Source organism: Cheilinus undulatus, linkage group 20 (assembly GCF_018320785.1).
Source record: "Cheilinus undulatus linkage group 20, ASM1832078v1, whole genome shotgun sequence".
Lineage (NCBI taxonomy): Eukaryota > Metazoa > Chordata > Actinopteri > Labriformes > Labridae > Cheilinus > Cheilinus undulatus.
The window spans coordinates 41,142,797-41,163,732 of NC_054884.1; the positions used below are offsets into that span (position 1 = coordinate 41,142,797).

The 20,936-nt window shown below is 38.5% G+C and overlaps 1 protein-coding gene across 2 annotated transcripts in view; it reads right to left on the reverse strand.

The window, feature by feature from the left end:
* Positions 1 to 449: 449 nt before the first annotated feature.
* The window catches only part of heatr1 (HEAT repeat containing 1), a 39,895-nt gene continuing 19,408 nt past the window's right edge, over positions 450 to 20,936 (reverse strand). For both annotated transcript variants that reach the window (XM_041815697.1, XM_041815696.1), the window contains exons 29-45: positions 19,724 to 19,852; positions 19,412 to 19,636; positions 17,714 to 17,843; positions 17,099 to 17,283; positions 16,857 to 16,909; positions 16,633 to 16,756; positions 14,326 to 14,466; positions 13,545 to 13,840; positions 13,099 to 13,249; positions 12,822 to 12,989; positions 12,563 to 12,697; positions 9,385 to 9,489; positions 9,127 to 9,298; positions 8,762 to 8,916; positions 1,502 to 1,660; positions 1,235 to 1,343; positions 450 to 621 (exon numbers count right to left, since the gene is read on the reverse strand). In XM_041815697.1, the coding sequence (XP_041671631.1) occupies positions 533 to 621; positions 1,235 to 1,343; positions 1,502 to 1,660; positions 8,762 to 8,916; positions 9,127 to 9,298; positions 9,385 to 9,489; positions 12,563 to 12,697; positions 12,822 to 12,989; positions 13,099 to 13,249; positions 13,545 to 13,840; positions 14,326 to 14,466; positions 16,633 to 16,756; positions 16,857 to 16,909; positions 17,099 to 17,283; positions 17,714 to 17,843; positions 19,412 to 19,636; positions 19,724 to 19,852 (2,526 nt within the window). In that variant the 3' untranslated portion in view covers positions 450 to 532. The remainder of the gene's footprint in view (positions 622 to 1,234; positions 1,344 to 1,501; positions 1,661 to 8,761; positions 8,917 to 9,126; positions 9,299 to 9,384; positions 9,490 to 12,562; positions 12,698 to 12,821; positions 12,990 to 13,098; positions 13,250 to 13,544; positions 13,841 to 14,325; positions 14,467 to 16,632; positions 16,757 to 16,856; positions 16,910 to 17,098; positions 17,284 to 17,713; positions 17,844 to 19,411; positions 19,637 to 19,723; positions 19,853 to 20,936) is intronic.

Here is a 20,936-nt window from a genome sequence, read left to right on the forward strand (position 1 = left end):
TGAGCTGCACAGTAGAAAAGTAGAAAGAGGATCGTTGTTGGCATCCCCTAAATGATAAAACCATCGGTGATAGCAGGGTGGACTCCACTGTCTGAGTTGACCTGAGAGGCTGCTGTGGTGGTCTCCTCTCCTTTGTGGATTTTCAAACCAACTGTGTGCTCATCGCCCCCTTCTGTGTTCATGTGCAAACGTGCTTAGGCACAGAGTGATGCTACTGACGTGAAAAAGAGGAAAGGGGGGGGGGGGCTCCAAAAGCTGGAGTAGCAGCATTCACAGCCTCTCTTCTTCCCTGCTCTACAACGCCCGGCAGCGTGGAAGCTCAAAGGAGTGAACGTCCACCAAGTCCTCAGCATCACCTCCAAGACTTCCTGTGTGTCTGCAGTGTGGAGGGTGATAATCCTGAAGCAAAGCTGATTTTAGTTTTGCTTTAAAAAAAAAAAGAAACTGACTTAAGAAAAACACCTTTATTCTTTCTGCAGGTATGAAAACAGAAGTCCAACATTTCCATTAGAGATCCCTGAGATCTTCAGCGTTAGAAGTAGCTCTGTAGAGGCTCTCCCAGGATGTTCTCCATCTCCTGAACCACCTTCTGCACCTGCTGCTCCACCTCCTCACACTCGTCTGAAACGAACACGAGAGCAAACACGTTAGATATCACCCAAATGTTCAACGAATGGCATCATTCTTTTCACACGACCATCTGCGCTCCCCTTTTTTCATATTTTTTTGCCACTTCTTTGGTGCTTTTTTCCCATAATTGCCCCGTTTCACTAGTTTTTCACCATTTTTGCCCATTTAAGCTACCTTTGGCCAATAAATACTACATTTTCTTCCTATTTTTTGCCCACCTTTTGCCACTTCTTTGACACTTTTTCTCCCATTTTTTGCCATGTTGGCACTTTTATCCCATTTTCACCATTTTTTTCAATGCTTTTCACACATTTAAGCTACCTTTTGCTATAAAACACCGCTTGTTTCCTATTTCTTTGCCCTATTTTTACACTCTTGACTACTTTTTGCCCATTTTAGTCACGTTTCTCTCATTTTTTTGCTACTTTTTGCCACTTCTGGACCATTTTTGCCACCTTTAACTTATTTTAATTGTTACTTCAAGCTATTTTTGCCACTTAGATTGTGGCTCTTACAAAGGTATTTTTCAACAATTTGGCTAACGGGTTTATGAACTTCCTCTTTGACATTTTAAAAATCCCTCATCGTGTGTGACTGTCCTCACCCTCCATCAGCTCAGCCAGGAACGGGATGGTCTCAGGCAGCAGCACCATGTAGTTCTCCTTCAGCTTGGACGCCACCTCCATCAGCACCAACAGCGACGAGAAACGCACCTGAGGGGGGAGGAGAAGGGGGTGGAACTTACAAACTACTGCAGTAGAAGCCCCGCTACACAGACGTCTAAAACCCTAACCCTTAAACATGCTGATAAAGTTCCAGCTGACGCTCCTACTGAATGTGCTAAGACCAGAGCCAGGTGTTTGAGTCTGACCTCGGCATCGCTGTGTCTCGTCTTCAGCAGGATCTGGTAGTTGAGCATTTTCCACAGAGCGTCGTCACTCAGAGCCACGGCGAACTGGCCCACACACGGGACCAGGTGCTGACTCACCCTCTGCTGGTACACCTGGACCCCCCCCACTTTGTTCTCCAGCTGTAAAACACAACAGCAATGAGTCATGAAACACAAGTTATGAGCTGTAAACATCAACCAATCAATCAATCAACTTTTATTTGTAGAGCCCTTTACAACGCATAAAGTGACCAAAGTGCTTTCCAATAAAATCAAAACAGTAGGAATAATAAAACAATATAAAACCAATAAAAACTACAATAAAACAAATACAAGTAATGTGTCACGACTGAATGTTAAAAGCCAGTGTGAAAAAATAGGTTTTAAGTCTGGATTTAAAAAGGCCAAGTTGGTTATGGTTCTCATGTCCGGGGGCAGCTTATTCCAAAGTCTGGGCCCCGCCACAGAGAAGGCCCAGTCTCCCCAGTGTTTTTATGTGGCTCTGGGCACTTCCAGCAAGAGCTGGTTGGCTGACCTTAAGGCCCTGTTTGGGTTGCGGACAGACAAAACTTCACACTGATATGAAGGAGCAAGGCCATTAAGAGCTTTAAAAACAAAAAATAAAATTTTAAAATCACTTCTAAAAGAAACTGGAAGCCAGAGGAGAGAGTAAAGGACAGAGGTGATGTGCTGACGTCTGGAGGTGTTTGTTAAAAAACGTGCTGCAGCGTTGTGCACCAGCTGGAGGCGACTGAGAGAGGACTGGGAGACACCAACATAAAGTGCAATGCAGTAAACAATTCTAGAGCTGATAAAAGCGTGAATTATTTTTTCTAAGTCAGTGCGATTTAAAAAGGGCTTTACTTTGGCTAAAAGACGTAACTGATAAAAAACAAACAAACAAACAAAAAAAAACCCATCAGTCTCTATCAGCTGTAAATATCAGTCTCTATCAGCTGTAAATATCAGTCTATATCAGCTGTAAAAATATCAGTCTATATCAGCTGTAAATATCAGTCTATATCAGCTGTAAATATCAGTCTATATCAGCTGTAAAAATATCAGTCTATATCAGCTGTAAATATCAGTCTCTATCAGCTGTAAATATCAGTCTCTATCAGCTGTAAAAATATCAGTCTATATCAGCTGTAAATATCAGTCTCTATCAGCTGTAAATATCAGTCTATATCAGCTGTAAAAATATCAGTCTATATCAGCTGTAAATATCAGTCTCTATCAGCTGTAAATATCAGTCTCTATCAGCTGTAAATATCAGTCTATATCAGCTGTAAATATCAGTCTCTATCAGCTGTAAATATCAGTCTCTATCAGCTGTAAAAATATCAGTCTCTATCAGCTGTAAATATCAGTCTCTATCAGCTGTAAATATCAGTCTATATCAGCTGTAAAAATATCAGTCTATATCAGCTGTAAATATCAGTCTCTATCAGCTGTAAATATCAGTCTATATCAGCTGTAAATATCAGTCTATATCAGCTGTAAATATCAGTCTCTATCAGCTGTAAATATCAGTCTATATCAGCTGTAAAAATATCAGTCTATATCAGCTGTAAATATCAGTCTCTATCAGCTGTAAATATCAGTCTATATCAGCTGTAAATATCAGTCTATATCAGCTGTAAATATCAGTCTATATCAGCTGTAAATATCAGTCTCTATCAGCTGTAAATATCAGTCTCTATCAGCTGTAAATATCAGTCTATATCAGCTGTAAATATCAGTCTATATCAGCTGTAAATATCAGTCTATATCAGCTGTAAAAATATCAGTCTATATCAGCTGTAAATATCAGTCTATATCAGCTGTAAATATCAGTCTATATCAGCTGTAAATATCAGTCTATATCAGCTGTAAATATCAGTCTATATCAGCTGTAAATATCAGTCTATATCAGCTGTAAATATCAGTCTCTATCAGCTGTAAATATCAGTCTCTATCAGCTGTAAATATCAGTCTATATCAGCTGTAAATATCAGTCTATATCAGCTGTAAATATCAGTCTCTATCAGCTGTAAATATCAGTCTATATCAGCTGTAAATATCAGTCTATATCAGCTGTAAATATCAGTCTATATCAGCTGTAAATATCAGTCTATATCAGCTGTAAATATCAGTCTATATCAGCTGTAAATATCAGTCTCTATCAGCTGTAAATATCAGTCTCTATCAGCTGTAAAAATATCAGTCTATATCAGCTGTAAATATCAGTCTCTATCAGCTGTAAATATCAGTCTATATCAGCTGTAAATATCAGTCTATATCAGCTGTAAATATCAGTCTCTATCAGCTGTAAATATCAGTCTACATCAGCTGTAAATATCAGTCTACATCAGCTGTAAATATCAGTCTACATCAGCTGTAAATATCAGTCTATATCAGCTGAAAATATCAGTCTATATCAGCTATAACTGTCAGTCTATATCAGCTGTAAATATCAGTCTCTATCAGCTGTAAATATCAGTCTACATCAGCTGTAAATATCAGTCTACATCAGCTGTAAATATCAGTCTACATCAGCTGTAAATATCAGTCTACATCAGCTGTAAATATCAGTCTACATCAGCTGTAAATATCAGTCTGTATCAGCTATAACTGTCAGTCCACATCAGCTGTAAATATCAGTCTACATCAGCTGTAAATATCAGTCTCTATCAGCTGTAAATATCAGTCTATATCAGCTGTAAAATATCAGTCTATATCAGCTGAAAATATCAGTCTATATCAGCTGTAAATATCAGTCTATATCAGCTGTAAATATCAGTCTATATCAGCTGTAAAAATATCAGTCTATATCAGCTGTAAATATCAGTCTATATCAGCTGTAAATATCAGTCTATATCAGCTGTAAAAATATCAGTCTATATCAGCTGTAAATATCAGTCTATATCAGCTGTAAATATCAGTCTATATCAGCTGTAAAAATATCAGTCTATATCAGCTGTAAATATCAGTCTCTATCAGCTGTAAATATCAGTCTCTATCAGCTGTAAATATCAGTCTATATCAGCTGTAAAAATATCAGTCTATATCAGCTGTAAATATCAGTCTCTATCAGCTGTAAATATCAGTCTATATCAGCTGTAAAAATATCAGTCTATATCAGCTGTAAATATCAGTCTCTATCAGCTGTAAATATCAGTCTATATCAGCTGTAAATATCAGTCTATATCAGCTGTAAATATCAGTCTATATCAGCTGTAAATATCAGTCTCTATCAGCTGTAAATATCAGTCTCTATCAGCTGTAAATATCAGTCTATATCAGCTGTAAAAATATCAGTCTATATCAGCTGTAAATATCAGTCTATATCAGCTGTAAAAATATCAGTCTATATCAGCTGTAAATATCAGTCTATATCAGCTGTAAATATCAGTCTATATCAGCTGTAAAAATATCAGTCTATATCAGCTGTAAATATCAGTCTATATCAGCTGTAAATATCAGTCTATATCAGCTGTAAATATCAGTCTATATCAGCTGTAAATATCAGTCTATATCAGCTGTAAATATCAGTCTCTATCAGCTGTAAATATCAGTCTATATCAGCTGTAAAATATCAGTCTATATCAGCTGAAAATATCAGTCTATATCAGCTGTAAATATCAGTCTATATCAGCTGTAAATATCAGTCTATATCAGCTGTAAATATCAGTCTCTATCAGCTGTAAATATCAGTCTATATCAGCTGTAAAAATATCAGTCTATATCAGCTGTAAATATCAGTCTCTATCAGCTGTAAATATCAGTCTATATCAGCTGTAAAAATATCAGTCTATATCAGCTGTAAATATCAGTCTCTATCAGCTGTAAATATCAGTCTATATCAGCTGTAAATATCAGTCTATATCAGCTGTAAATATCAGTCTCTATCAGCTGTAAATATCAGTCTCTATCAGCTGTAAAAATATCAGTCTATATCAGCTGTAAATATCAGTCTCTATCAGCTGTAAATATCAGTCTATATCAGCTGTAAAAATATCAGTCTATATCAGCTGTAAATATCAGTCTCTATCAGCTGTAAATATCAGTCTATATCAGCTGTAAATATCAGTCTATATCAGCTGTAAATATCAGTCTCTATCAGCTGTAAATATCAGTCTATATCAGCTGTAAAAATATCAGTCTATATCAGCTGTAAATATCAGTCTCTATCAGCTGTAAATATCAGTCTCTATCAGCTGTAAATATCAGTCTATATCAGCTGTAAAATATCAGTCTATATCAGCTGAAAATATCAGTCTATATCAGCTGTAAATATCAGTCTATATCAGCTGTAAATATCAGTCTATATCAGCTGTAAATATCAGTCTCTATCAGCTGTAAATATCAGTCTCTATCAGCTGTAAATATCAGTCTATATCAGCTGTAAAAATATCAGTCTATATCAGCTGTAAATATCAGTCTATATCAGCTGTAAAAATATCAGTCTATATCAGCTGTAAATATCAGTCTCTATCAGCTGTAAATATCAGTCTATATCAGCTGTAAATATCAGTCTATATCAGCTGTAAATATCAGTCTATATCAGCTGTAAATATCAGTCTATATCAGCTGTAAATATCAGTCTATATCAGCTGTAAATATCAGTCTATATCAGCTGTAAATATCAGTCTATATCAGCTGTAAATATCAGTCTATATCAGCTGTAAAAATATCAGTCTATATCAGCTGTAAATATCAGTCTCTATCAGCTGTAAATATCAGTCTATATCAGCTGTAAATATCAGTCTATATCAGCTGTAAATATCAGTCTCTATCAGCTGTAAATATCAGTCTCTATCAGCTGTAAAAATATCAGTCTATATCAGCTGTAAATATCAGTCTCTATCAGCTGTAAATATCAGTCTATATCAGCTGTAAAAATATCAGTCTATATCAGCTGTAAATATCAGTCTCTATCAGCTGTAAATATCAGTCTATATCAGCTGTAAATATCAGTCTATATCAGCTGTAAATATCAGTCTCTATCAGCTGTAAATATCAGTCTATATCAGCTGTAAAAATATCAGTCTATATCAGCTGTAAATATCAGTCTCTATCAGCTGTAAATATCAGTCTCTATCAGCTGTAAATATCAGTCTATATCAGCTGTAAAATATCAGTCTATATCAGCTGAAAATATCAGTCTATATCAGCTGTAAATATCAGTCTCTATCAGCTGTAAATATCAGTCTATATCAGCTGTAAATATCAGTCTATATCAGCTGTAAATATCAGTCTCTATCAGCTGTAAATATCAGTCTCTATCAGCTGTAAATATCAGTCTATATCAGCTGTAAAAATATCAGTCTATATCAGCTGTAAATATCAGTCTATATCAGCTGTAAAAATATCAGTCTATATCAGCTGTAAATATCAGTCTATATCAGCTGTAAATATCAGTCTATATCAGCTGTAAATATCAGTCTATATCAGCTGTAAATATCAGTCTATATCAGCTGTAAATATCAGTCTCTATCAGCTGTAAATATCAGTCTATATCAGCTGTAAAAATATCAGTCTATATCAGCTGTAAATATCAGTCTATATCAGCTGTAAATATCAGTCTCTATCAGCTGTAAATATCAGTCTATATCAGCTGTAAATATCAGTCTATATCAGCTGTAAATATCAGTCTATATCAGCTGTAAATATCAGTCTATATCAGCTGTAAAAATATCAGTCTATATCAGCTGTAAATATCAGTCTCTATCAGCTGTAAATATCAGTCTATATCAGCTGTAAATATCAGTCTATATCAGCTGTAAATATCAGTCTCTATCAGCTGTAAATATCAGTCTATATCAGCTGTAAAAATATCAGTCTATATCAGCTGTAAATATCAGTCTCTATCAGCTGTAAATATCAGTCTATATCAGCTGTAAAAATATCAGTCTATATCAGCTGTAAATATCAGTCTATATCAGCTGTAAAAATATCAGTCTATATCAGCTGTAAAAATATCAGTCTATATCAGCTGTAAATATCAGTCTATATCAGCTGTAAATATCAGTCTATATCAGCTGTAAAAATATCAGTCTATATCAGCTGTAAATATCAGTCTATATCAGCTGTAAATATCAGTCTATATCAGCTGTAAATATCAGTCTATATCAGCTGTAAATATCAGTCTATATCAGCTTATAATATCAGTCTATATCAGCTGTAAATATCAGTCTATATCAGCTGTAAATATCAGTCTATATCAGCTGTAAATATCAGGATCTATCAGCTGCAAATATCAGTCTATATCAGCTGTAAATATCAGTCTATATCAGCTATAAAAATATCAGTCTATATCAGCTGTAAATATCAGTCTATATCAGCTGTAAATATCAGTCTATATCAGCTGTAAATATCAGTCTATATCAGCTGTAAATATCAGTCTATATCAGCTGTAAATATCAGTCTATATCAGCTGTAAATATCAGTCTATATCAGCTGTAAAAATATCAGTCTATATCAGCTGTAAATATCAGTCTATATCAGCTGTAAATATCAGTCTATATCAGCTGTAAATATCAGTCTATATCAGCTGTAAATATCAGTCTATATCAGCTGTAAATATCAGTCTATATCAGCTGTAAATATCAGTCTATATCAGCTGTAAATATCAGTCTATATCAGCTGTAAATATCAGTCTGTATCAGCTGTAAATATCAGTCTGTATCAGCTGTAAATATCAGTCTATATCAGCTGTAAATATCAGTCTGTATCAGCTGTAAATATCAGTCTATATCAGCTGTAAATATCAGCCATTTTAATATAAAAATGTCTTTTTTGGACACTCAAGACATATTTAATGTTCTTATAATCATATTAAAAGTTGGCAGGGACTATTTTACATATTGATGTTTCACATAAGACAATTGCCCAGCAGAAGAATAACCCAGACATATCTTCCTCCCACACTGATCTGTTCTTGAGAATGAAGAGTCATCAGAACATTTTGCCCTGTTTTAGTTGGAAACTTCTCCTTTTATCAGACGTTGGTTTAAGTTCACTTCAAAATGAAACAGAGCAGTGGTTTTATAAGAACTGGTCATGCTTCTATGATCTTTCGCCTCCCCTGTGAACCTCTATTAACTGACTAGTTTCCAAATTTAAACCCTCTCCTCTGATTCACGTCCTCATAGCACAGAGTCTTGGTTTGTGCTTTAGGTCATAACCCAAAGCATCCAGGATCACTATTTGGTATCTGAACACCTAGAATCGTTGTGTAAACTGTGTTTTTGTTCCCACCTGGTCGACGAGCGGCCCCAGCAGGGCATCGGCTCGCTCTTTGCTCAGGAATTGGTGCGAGTCGTACAGGAAGATTTTGTGCAGACAGTCGAGGACGAGCTGCAGCAGAAGACTCGTCTTCTCTTCAGCTCGGCTCGATGAAAACAACGACTCGTCTGATTCAAACAGAAAACATTTATTAACTTCTTACTTAAAGGACAGAGTCAGAAAAAGAGCAGAGTAAGAGAGACAGAGAACAAACATCAATGAAATAAAGATGCAGTAAATTAAACAAGTCACACATATAAAAAGACCCACTTCTGACTCTGCACAGTTTGAACCCTGCAAACACGAGACTTCAAACTGAAATGAAACAAAGTTCAGACCTGTGTCGCTCGTCTTTGAGGTGTTGGTGAGCCTCAGCAGGTCGGCAAACGGTTTCACTAAGTTTCCAGCGAAGAGGACGAAGAGTCCTTTGAGTCGCTCGGCGATGCAGTCGGACAGACGGTAAAACGACAGCAGACGATCCTTACTGTCTGATTTACTCCAATCGAAGAGCTGCACAGAGAAAATACACACCTGGATCACACCTGGACTCACCTTCTCACAGAGACCAGTTTAATAGAGTAGACCGGGGCGGTTACCTTGAAGAAGAGCGGCCTGAACGTCACCTCAGACAGCTTTAACACCATGGAGACTAGACAGTCGATCACGCCACCCTCCACCTCCGCCGTCTTCTCCAGATCGCCCTGAAACACAGATGGCGCTGCGTTACTGGGTATGACATCAAATTCAACACTTTAAGACATTTTTAAGACCTTCTAATATATCGTCCTGAGAACCTGTGTTCTCAACCTTTTCAGCCAGGGACCCCCGAAATAAAGGTGCCAGAGACTGGGGAACCCCACTGTACCTGAAGGTGACTGAACACAGACATGAAAATAAAAATATTGCTTAAATCAGTGAATAAATTGGTGAATAATAAACAAAAGGTTCAAGAAAGGTTATAGGTGAATTATACAGGTATATAAATGAACTAAGAGGGAACTCTACAGAATATGTAAAAGCCAGATGGGAAAAGGAACTGGGGGTGGCTATCCCCCCTGAGGACTGGACAAATATGATCAACACACAAATTACCACCACAGCCTCACAGTCATGGAGGGATTTTTCATGGAAGAACCTTATCAGATACTTTATAACACCAAAACAAAAATCCAGACAATCCAGTCCTCGATTCAGCTGTTGGAGAGAATGTGGTCAGTCTTTGGCAGATCATTCACACATATTCTGGCACTGCCCTGTTCTCAAACCCTTTTTGGAAAATGTTTACACTGTTGTTAGAAAGGTCCTCTGCTTTGGTTTTGAATTTACTTGTTTATTTTTTTACTTAGGAAATATAGACACAAAACTCTCTAGTAATGACAGATACCTCCTCAGAATATTTATGGTAGCAAGCAAAAAGGCCGTAACAAGGCGTTGGCTCTGTAGGGATCCACCCACGATTAGTCAGTGGGCAGGTATAGTAAAAAATATCCAGTGCATGGAAAGTCTGACCTTTTCTCTAAGACTGCAGAAAGAAAAATATGATGCTCTCTGGAAGAAATGGGAAACATACCTATCACAAAGTGGTGATAACCTATGCTAATTCTAAAACACATTTTTCAACTGAAAACAATGCTGATAATGGGAAAATTTGGGCTGACCCACTTGTGTCCCCTTAAGTTCTATAGTTCCTACTGTTTCGCTGAAAAACTTGTGTGCATAATATGTTTGTAAGCTTAACAGATTTGTGTGGCTTGACATTCAGTTGTATTTTCTTTTCTTCCCTGTTTAAATCTGTCTCCGACAGAGTTGTTTTGTATTCTTTCATCTTAAAAACTAAAAATAAAGTTATAAAAAAAAAAAAAAATTGGTGAATAATGGCAAAAAAATGGTGAAAAAAGGTGTTAAAATTGGATTTTTTTAAAGAACATTAGTTGGCTAAAAGAGGCAAAAATGGCATAACAGTGGCCAAAAATAACAAAAAAATTGATTAAACTGGCAAGAATGGGTATATAGGGGTAAAAGTGGATTAAAAAGTGGCTGAAATGGCTTTAAAATGCAAAAAAATTGAGGCAAATTAGGTGGACTGGGATGAAAAATTGATATGAACTGGCAAAAAATGGTTTACTGTGGTTAAAATGGACCAAAAGGGGTTAATAGTGGCAATAATGAGGCAACGATAAGCAGGAAGTGGCAAGAATTGGTTTAGAACTGACAAAAACAGGCAGAAAAAGTGGTGGAAAGGGTATGAGATTGACACAAATGGGTTTTAAGTGGCAAAAATGTGCTAAAATTGCCAAATTTGGTGTTAAAAAGTCATGAAAATGGTTAAAATTTGGTAAAATTGGTGTAAAGTGGCAACAGTGTAATTTAAAAATATTCTTATTTTTATTTTAAGGCATCTGGTGACCTCGTCTCAGTGTCTTGCGACCCCAAATGGGGTCCCGATGCCAAGGTTGAGAACCACTGCACTAGAGGACATCATCGCATTTTGACTTTCCTACAACACGGTAACAATTTCTGCTTTTTCAACTTTAGAGGCATTTGTCCAGAATTTTCATAAAACTTTAAAGTTATTTGCTTGGAATATCTGGAGAATTAATTTTGGGTACTTTTATGGGAATTTAAGGAATTTATTCGTAAAATTTGGGGGTTTTGATTGGAAATGCCTGAATTTTTATGGAACTGTTAGGGAATTTGCTTGGATTATGGAGGGAACATGTTTGGAATTTTTCATTGTAAATGTGGGTGTAATTTATTTGTAAATTTTTGTGAATTTGATTTGAATTTTTTGGGCAATTTTCTAGATTTTTTTTTCAGGAATTTTCTTGGGATTTTATGTGAAAACTTTACGTAAATCTTTAGGCCTTTTCAGAAAAGCTAACTGAAACATTTGGGGAATACTTGAGGAGATTTGGGGAAATTTGGAAAGAACTTTTAAATTTTACAGATTTTTTTTTGTAATTTAGGGATATTTTTTATGTTTTGGGAATCCCTCATTTTAAAGGGAATTTTTTCCAGGATCTCTGGAACTTTTAGTCAAAATTTAGTTTATACCTCTAAGGTATAAACTCCTGTCAATTGGCCAAAACACACTCAAAATGTATGCAAATGTTAAAAATCTATATTTTGTGTGTGTTACACTGTAAGGTAAGCCTGTTGCCTTCATGTGCAGATACATTTTTTGGTAAAAAACCATCCTGTTTAAAGACAAGACTTAATACTAGTCAGATTATCTGACTGATAAATCAGAAATGGGTGGAATTAAAAGTGCATTCCAAATAAAATCTCAGGTCTCAGGAGGTTAAAAAAACTCCACTGTATCTTTAATTTCCCTCCAGTTATACTGGTGACCACTATGGACATTTTTCTGCAAATTTTAAGATAAAAACACGGTTAAGAAAATCCAGACATACTCTGTGCCTAGGCCAGCTTCAAGGGGGGTAAAAGGGAGAGCTTTCAGGGGCCCAGCCAAATTTGGGGGGCCCATGGGGGTCAAGAACCCTCCTATTTAGGGTTGTTGGCTTCTAGGGTTCATGTTTGCTGCCATGATGGTGAAACTGGTGCGTTATTAACTCTGAAAGGACAACTCCCAATGAAGTTATCTTCATCCAGTCAGAGCCAGTTTTAGTTTGTTTACATGATGCACATTAATGTGGGTGCATAAAGCAGCTTCACTGATTCAGGCATGGAGGACGATGGTAAAAAACAGCGACAAAAAGCAAAGAAGAAGAAGAAAGTTGCGGGTAAACATGTTTGTAGAAACTTGAGACGGACCTGACAGTGCTGAGCTCTGTAGTCCAACGCGGTAAGGAAGAAGGCGGTGAGCTCTGATTGGTGGGCGTTGAGCTGATCTTTCTCCATGTGGCCGATGTGTTCCTTCAGGATGCTCATCAGCACCCCCAGCTGGGCCTGCAGGAGAACACAATGATGGATAAAAGGAGGTATAATACACTTCAATGCAGTCAAATAAAACTATAAAAACAGGCTAAAGCAGCTTGATTGGACACTTGTAAGAAATGTTGTGATGGCTCACCTTTTTGTCCACCACCATGCTGCTGTAGCACTTGTTGAGCGTGGGCAGAAGCACCCTGGAGGGCAGCTTGGTGGCGAGGGTGGTCCTGAGGGAGGCGAGACGTGTGGAGAGCTGGGTGGAGGTGGAGGAGGAGGGAGACGACTCTACGAGGCGAGTCAGACGACATACCTGCAGGAAGAGGTCGAGTGAGGAGTGCTGCAGGTCGGGCTCATGAAGAAATTCATCCTTTACAGGTAGCAGCATTTGTCTTTTTCTCATGCAGGTGTGTTCGTCTCACCTGCAGCGTGGTGTCCTGCAGGTACGGGCTGATGAAGTGAGGCAGCGTCTCTGAGATGCGCTGCAGGGCGGTGACGGCGCTCAGCAGGTAGATCTCATTGGTCAGCAGCTCCCTTCTGTCTGTAAGCGTCTGCAGCACCGCTGGCATCAACCTGCAGGTAAAATATGCCAACGACCAATCAGAGACATGCAGGTGAATAAAGACATCATAGGGTCGTTAAAATTATTGAGTTCTTTTCTATATTAGTTTAAAATCAAAGAATAACTCCCTCCACCAGGGGGCTCTGCAGCACAATAACAGAAGCTGAGAATAATGGCAGTCCAGCTCTGATTTTAGAGAAATTTTACTAACATCATGCCAAATTTCAAAAATCTGTTACGCTGCCTTAAAACTCCAACCAATCAGAGACCAGATAAATCAATCCTTCGGCGTGTTTTTGTTCTGACCTCGGGAGCTGCGGGATGGCAAGCGCTCTGAGCGCGCTCACAGTCTCAGCGATGCAGAGCAGAGCGCTGCCCGTCACGTTCTTCTCCTCACTGGGCACCGTCACGACCTCCACCGCCTTCAGCAGCACGGGGACGAACGCCTCCTGGTGGTCGGAGCCGAAACAGCGACAGAGCAGCTTCAGGCTGTAGAGCGCCGTCTGCCGGTTGATGGCCTGCTCCGCCTCCTCCTCCTTAACCGGCTGACTTTTACCCACAATGCTCAGCAGGTCGCCCATCAGCTGTAACAGAGCAGTGACCTACAGAGAAGAGGATGTTTTATTTCATGTTTTAATCAAAAATAATTATTTAACCCTTTAATATCATTCAAATGTACTACCCTAACAAGCCATTCATGGACAAAAATGTCCCATTTACTCCCATAATAGTCACTTTTTTAATCTCTGCTATGGCAGAATACAAACATGAATTTTGATTCCTCAGTGATTTGTTTTGAAGTAAAGAGTGAAAGGTATTATTTTAATTGTACACACCTAGATGGCGCTATCTTCCCATTGTAAGTCTATGTATGGATGCACAGATGGATGGGAATTCATGATGGTTGAAGATACGTGTCATTTTCAGTGTTGAAATAGCTTTAACATATACTGTAGTAATGCTATTTATCAATTTAAAAATGTAAATGAGCATCACATTTAAGCACTGACCAACTTTATTGAACATTTTTTCACCACTATTGTGAATTGCATCAACATTCAGAGTCCAATCAAAGCTAATTTCTCACCTGCTGTTCCTCCCAGGTGTGTCTGTGCTGCAGTTTGTTGTTCAGAAGCTCCATGGCCTTCCTCCTGACAGACGCCAGCTGATTACCCATCAGCCCCCTCATCACCGTGATGAATGTGTCCGTGGGCAACAAGGAGTTAACCTGGAGGAAGGATAGAAACGTGACATCAGCGTTAGAACAAACTGTTAAAGGCCGTCACACCGGGACACGCCACTACAAGAGGAAAAATATCAGCTAGCTCAGCGGTTTTCAAAGTGTGAGGCGGGCCTCCTCTGGGGGGCGCCACAGAGCTTCAGGGGAGGCGCGGAACCATAAACCAGAAAAAAAGGTGATTTGCATTGCTAACCTCTGCTGTGCATGGAGCAAAATGGATAGACTCATAGTTACTATAGGGACTATGATATAGAGCAGTGCTACTCAACCAAAGAGCCACATTGTTGAAAAATACCTTTGCAAGAGCCACAATCTAAGAGGTAAAAACAGCTTAAAGTAGCAATTAACATAGGTTAAAGGTGGCAAAGTGGTCAAAAAGCAGCAAAAAACGGGTGAAAAGGGGCAAAAAAGGGGAGAAAAAGTGGAAACATGGTCATAAAGTAGCAGAAGTGAGTGAGAAGTGACAAAAAAATCTGTGGAAAGTGACTTAAACGGGCAAAAAAGAGGAAACAAGGGGTATGTAATGGAAAAAGGCAGCTTAAATGGACGAAAAGTGGCAAAAAATGGTAAAAATAAGGGCAAAAAATGGGATAAAAGTGGCAAAAAGACGTCGCGAAAATGAGCAAAAAATTTGAAAAACAGGGATATTAAATGATGAAAGGTAGCTTAAATGGGCAAAAAGGTGAAGAAGGGCAAAAGTTGGATAAAAGTGGAAAAAATGGGCAAAAAGAGGCAAAAAGAATTTGTAAAATGATCAGAAAAATATGAAAAAGGGGTTTTTAATGGCATTTTAATTGAATAAAAGGGAAAGGCAGATGTTTAAGGACATTTGCAAACCAAAATTTTCAAAATATATTAATGTTAAAAATGTTTAAAGATCAGACATAAATGTTTAAAATGTTGTCGTTTCATTTTTTTTTTTTTTAGTTTAAATCTTTTTTGTGGGTGGGGGTCCACCGAATGAATAATTTCTTTTTTGGGGGAGGCTCACTCTTCCACACTTTGAAAACCACTGAGCTAGAATACATGCAGTAGGAGTGTTGACAGCTCTGGGTCATATCTGGGACGGCCATGATTAACCCTCAGGCCCTCCTTTAAAAAAATCACATTCTCCCTATTAAAGCTTTTTTAGGACATTAGACATATTTAAAATTATTAAAAATGAATAAAAAACTTTTTTTTTTTTTAAATTTTGGTCCTCACCTCCAGTCCTTGTCATATATAGCATATGTGAATTATTTTTCATAATTTAAACCCTATAAATGCCAGTTTATTTACATAACGCCACATTTTCTGACACAAAGAATGAATTATTTTCTATTTGAAAAATGCAAAACAGATTTTTTTTATTCAAGAATCAGTCTTGGATATGTCTATGATAAGCAGCAACACTGATCAGCAGGTCGCCCATCAGCTGTAATAACAAAAAAATCATTTAAAAATCACACTCTCCCTCTTAAAGCCCTTTGGGACATTGGATATCTTTAGAAACATTAAACATGAAAGAAAAAACATTTTTTTTTTTAATTTTTGGTCCTTAACTCCAGTCCTCATCATGTATAGCAAATGTGAATTCATTTTCATAATTCTAATTTTTCTCCAGACTCTGACATCCACAGAAAGCAGCCAGAGTAGTTTTAGTGTAAATAATGAGTTCCACTGGCCTACAGTCACTGATAAATCCTATCAGTTCAAACAAGGTCATTATCTCCCACAATGCCTCTCTGCAAACATTGAAAAATGGTGAAATTTGGCTGCATTTTTGGTGTACAAATATTTTTACCTCTGAATGACTGAAAACGGAGGAATTAACAGGATTTCTTATTTCTGTGTTGCAGTGGCAGTAGAATGAAAATCAGTGGTTCTAATGGCGGTCAATGAGGCCTAAAAGGGCTCTAGGAGGGGGAGTGTGAGTTTTTTGTCTACACAGTGGACAATTTTGTCAACACAGTGTGGATAACGATATTTCAAAAATTCATTATATTTGACTTTGACTTCTTTGTCAAATATCATCTTAGCATGAAAACTGCCAAAGTAAGAGCAACAATACAATCAAAGAGGCCTAAAAGGGTCTAGGAGGGCCTGAGGGTTAAGTAACCATGATTGGTAAAGAAGAGAACTTTGTAATTGATGTTGAATTGTTGTGAATCAAACCTTATCTAGAACGTCGTAGGTTTTATTCAGCAGAACTCTCCAGAACTTGGCAGTGGGTTTGTCGGCGTTTTCCTCCACACAGCGAGCGACGCTGTGGATGTACCGAAGGATTTCCTCCAACAGCCTGAAATGCACGTCATACATCTTTAGTACCCGCTTCACATGATGCTCTACAGTAAACACGGACTGAAATGGTTGAGAGTCCTCTTCGTGAGTTTACTGACCTCTGCTGCAGCTGCTGAAGAGACTCGTCCACGCCATCACCTCCATCTGCAACCTTAAACACAACAGCGATCATTAAACACACTGTATGCAGATTCTACTGCTTACTGCTGCCTGCAGGGGCTTTAATGTAACACGAAACATGTTTGTGGAGTTTTAAGACATCAGAGTTTAGTAGGAAATTAAGGGTTTTCGTTATGAAAGATTACTATGTGTTGTGAACGTTCCCTGGGTTGGTTCTGACCTTCCCGATGAAGCTGTTGGACCCGAGAAGCTGAGCCATGAAGGAGACGCAGAGGAACTTGAAGTGTCGCAGCTCTTTGCCGCTGTGAGTCTCCACGCTGAAGATCAGCTCCTCCAGCTTCTCCTCCTCCTCCTCCTCCTCCTTCTTCTTTGGTCCTCGGCGGCCGGCGGGGCGTTTCACTGGAGCTGTAGAAGAGAGAAACAATCACAAGAAAATCTACCGAGCATCAGCTTTGGATTTCTGTTTTAAGATCAAATCTGTGCACTAAGACTCTTGATATCAGTTTCAGACACCGATCTCTAATTAGAAGTTCTGGAAGTGTTTACTCTCACAGGTTTATGGGGTCTAGTCTAAACAGTCATGGACGAAAGTATTGGCACCCTGGGAATTTTTCCAGGAAATACACCATTTCTCCCAGAAATTGTTGCAATTAAATGTCTTTGGTATCCTTTATGTGCATTGGAACAACACAAAAAAGCAGAAGAAAAAAGCCAAAAATTGACATAATTTTACACGAAACTTAGAGGGATTATTTTTGAAACCCTCTGTATTTAAAAATACCCTCCTATGTACGGACTAGGCCTGAATCTGCACTCATTCAAACATCTGTCTCACCCTCATCTTTGTCGTCAGGAAGCTGCAGGAGGAAGTTGAGGATGCTGATGATAGAGGTGAGCTGATCCGACACCTCGAACTGACAACACAGAGAGATCCAGAAATCCATGTCTCTCTCCAGAGCTGCATCCTGCACGCACAAAACACACACACATAAATAAAACTGATGCAGAACTCACATACTAACACGGCTGCAACATCACTGTAAAAAAAAACAGGTTTTCAGCTCCTTTCAAACTTATTTGTCAACCTTTATTTTTTCCATTTTTTTTCTTACCACTTTTAATCCATTTCTGCTTCTTTGAGCCCATTTTTTACCACTTCTTTTAGCCACTTTTTTTGACCATTTTTACCACTTTTCACCCAGTTTTCTCCATTGTATGCCTATTTTGCCACAATTTCCCCCATTTTCTGCCACTTTTAATCCATTCCTGCTGCTTTTAGCCCATTTTTACCACTTCTTTTAGCCACTTTTTTGGACCATTTTTGCCACTTCTATCCCATTTTTGCCCTTTTCCATCAGTTTTTGCCACTTTTATCCTGCTTCTTGGCAATTTTTCCCCCATTTTAGCTGCCTCTTGCCATTTAATGCAACTTTTCCCCATTTTCCCACCTTTTTGGCCCACTGTAGTCACTTTTCACTCATTTTTGCCGCTTTTTGACCACCTGTATCTATTTTTTTGTGGCTTTGCACCCATTTTACCACTTTTCACCAAGTTTTCTCCATTGTATGCCTATTTTGCCACATTTTCCCCCAATTTCTGCCACTTTTAATCCATTTCGGCTGCTTTTAGCCCATTTTTACATCTTCTTTTAGCCCCTTTTTCGACCATTTATGCCTCTTTAATCCCATTTTTGCCCTGTTCCATCAGTTTTAGCCAGTTTTATCCTGCTTCTTTGCAATTTTTCACCCATTTCAGCTGCCTTTTGCCATTAAATGCCACTTTTCCCCAATTTTTCCACTTTTTAACAGCTTTTTTGCCCATTTAATCACTTTTCACCACTTAGATTGTGGCTCTTGCAATGGAATTTTTCAACAATTTTGCTCTTTGGTTGAGCAGGGTTGAGGAACACTGGTCTAATATTTAAATATGTTTTGATATTTTGGTCTGCAAATTTCCTGAAACATTTGCCTTTCCCTCTTTTTTAGTAGGAAGTATATGTTTTCATCTGTACAGTTGATGCAGGATTGCTTAACAGCAGACCATCCTCCATGTTCAGCCTTTCCTGGAATCTGCTTTTGATCAGTGATCGAAATTCCTTTCACTTCCTGTTAAAAATTCCCCTACTTTGGTCACTAGACTTTTTTGCTCAGTCTTAAGATGACTCCAATGTTTACATGGCTTCATGCCGTTATTAGCTTGTACATCTTTGCAACTTAGTCAATGTGACTAGAGCATCATTGGATCAGGATCAATGCAGGGAAATCCTAACTTGAATAGCTGATTCTATAACACAGTCCTTATAGTAACTATAAGTCTATCCATTTTGCTCAATGTACAGCAGAAGTTAACAAACCAAATCCCATTTTTTCTTGTCTATGGTCCCGCGCCTCCCCTGAAGTTCTGTGGCACCCCCCAGGGGAGGACAGCCACTGCTATACATCATTATGCTGCAACTTTCTGGATTTCTGCATGAACCTTACATATTCAGATTGAGAAAAAGAATCCAATATGGAGGTATACAACCATGTCTCACCTTCTCACTGGTGCCGCCGGTCGTCTGCGTGGCGTGCAGCTTGAAGAGCAGCAGCATCAAGATCCACAGGAAGTGAGCGGGGCCGAGCGTGGTGACCAGCTGACTGAGGATCGGGACCCGACGGTGATCCGGCACGTGAGGGAGAGCGTCGGCAAAGACATGCATGATCTTCGTCACCACCGCGACCATGTGAGAGGAGGAGCTGCCGTCAGAGAGCCGGTGGGCCTGAGGAGAAGGAGGAGGAGATTAGATTCAAACATCACCTTGAAAACCGTTCCTCCTGGAGGTTTCTGAAGGTTTCGGTCTAACCACCTGAATCAGCGCCGGGATGACCATCTGCACCGTCCTATCGATGACCCTGAAGCTGTACGAGTCGTCCAGACGGAGGATGTTGGCGCCCATGAAGGTGAAGATCGGCATGATGTTGTGGAGGACTTTCTCCTGAAGAAGGACCAGGACCAGGAGGAGGTCACAGTTAATTCTTACATCAAACAACATCAGCTCCTTATTTCCTCATCTAATTCTTTAAGAATAGTTTAAATTTAAAAACTCGTTCACAAGGGTTGGGGAGGGGGAACGAAAATAATGTTCGGTCATAAACTTATTGAAGTTTAGGTCTATGTACAAAATTTGTTCTTAACATTAAATGTGTGAATATTTCTTTAAAGGTCTCATATTTTACCTTTGAAGACAAGTTTATATCGGTCTCAGAGGACCCAAAACATGCCTGTGAAGTTTGTTGCTGTAAAAACACTCCAGTGTCGATGTCTGCATGTCTAAAAAAACTCCTCTGTTTCAGCCCTGATCAGCTGTTTCTGTGTCTGTGGCTTTAAATGTTAATGAGCTGCCTGACTCCGCCCCTGACCACACCCCTCTCAGGAAATGGATGTGGCTCCTTCTCTCAGCTGAGGATCAGAATAGGAGGGCGGAACTTTCTTCCAAGCGGGGAGGGCCAACCAGACCTGGGGGCGGGGCTACAACCCCACATGACATCATGAGGGTAAAATCTGAGAACGGCTTGTTTCAGCACATTTTTTTTTAAAGGTGGAGAATGAGGGAGGGAGGAGGGAATGGATTTTTGTTTTATTCTTGGGGGGACAGGCACATATTTTTGTTTTTAATATGATAGTATGTGACCTTTAAAACCCTTAAAAGTCAAAGTTTGAGTTGAGCTCAGCCAGGGAGAATAACAATGAAATTAGAATCTTAAATGTGTGTATTTTTGGTTTTAGTGTTCAGAGTTAAATGATCAGAAACTAGAATCTACAGCAGGGGTGTCAAACTCAAGGCCCGGGGGCCAAATCTGGCCCGCAAGATCCTATCATATTTTTATTATAACTGTCCCACCAGTAAAAGGTCTGCAGATTTCCTCCAGTATGAAAATGTGAATTTAACCATGATGATCTAAAAATTTCCTTGTAAAGCCATAAAAATCTGGAAAAAGTAAGAAAAAAAAGATAAGTCAGGAATTGGGGAAAGAAATTAATTTGTATTTTTATTTCATATTTTCTATTTTGCATCTAAA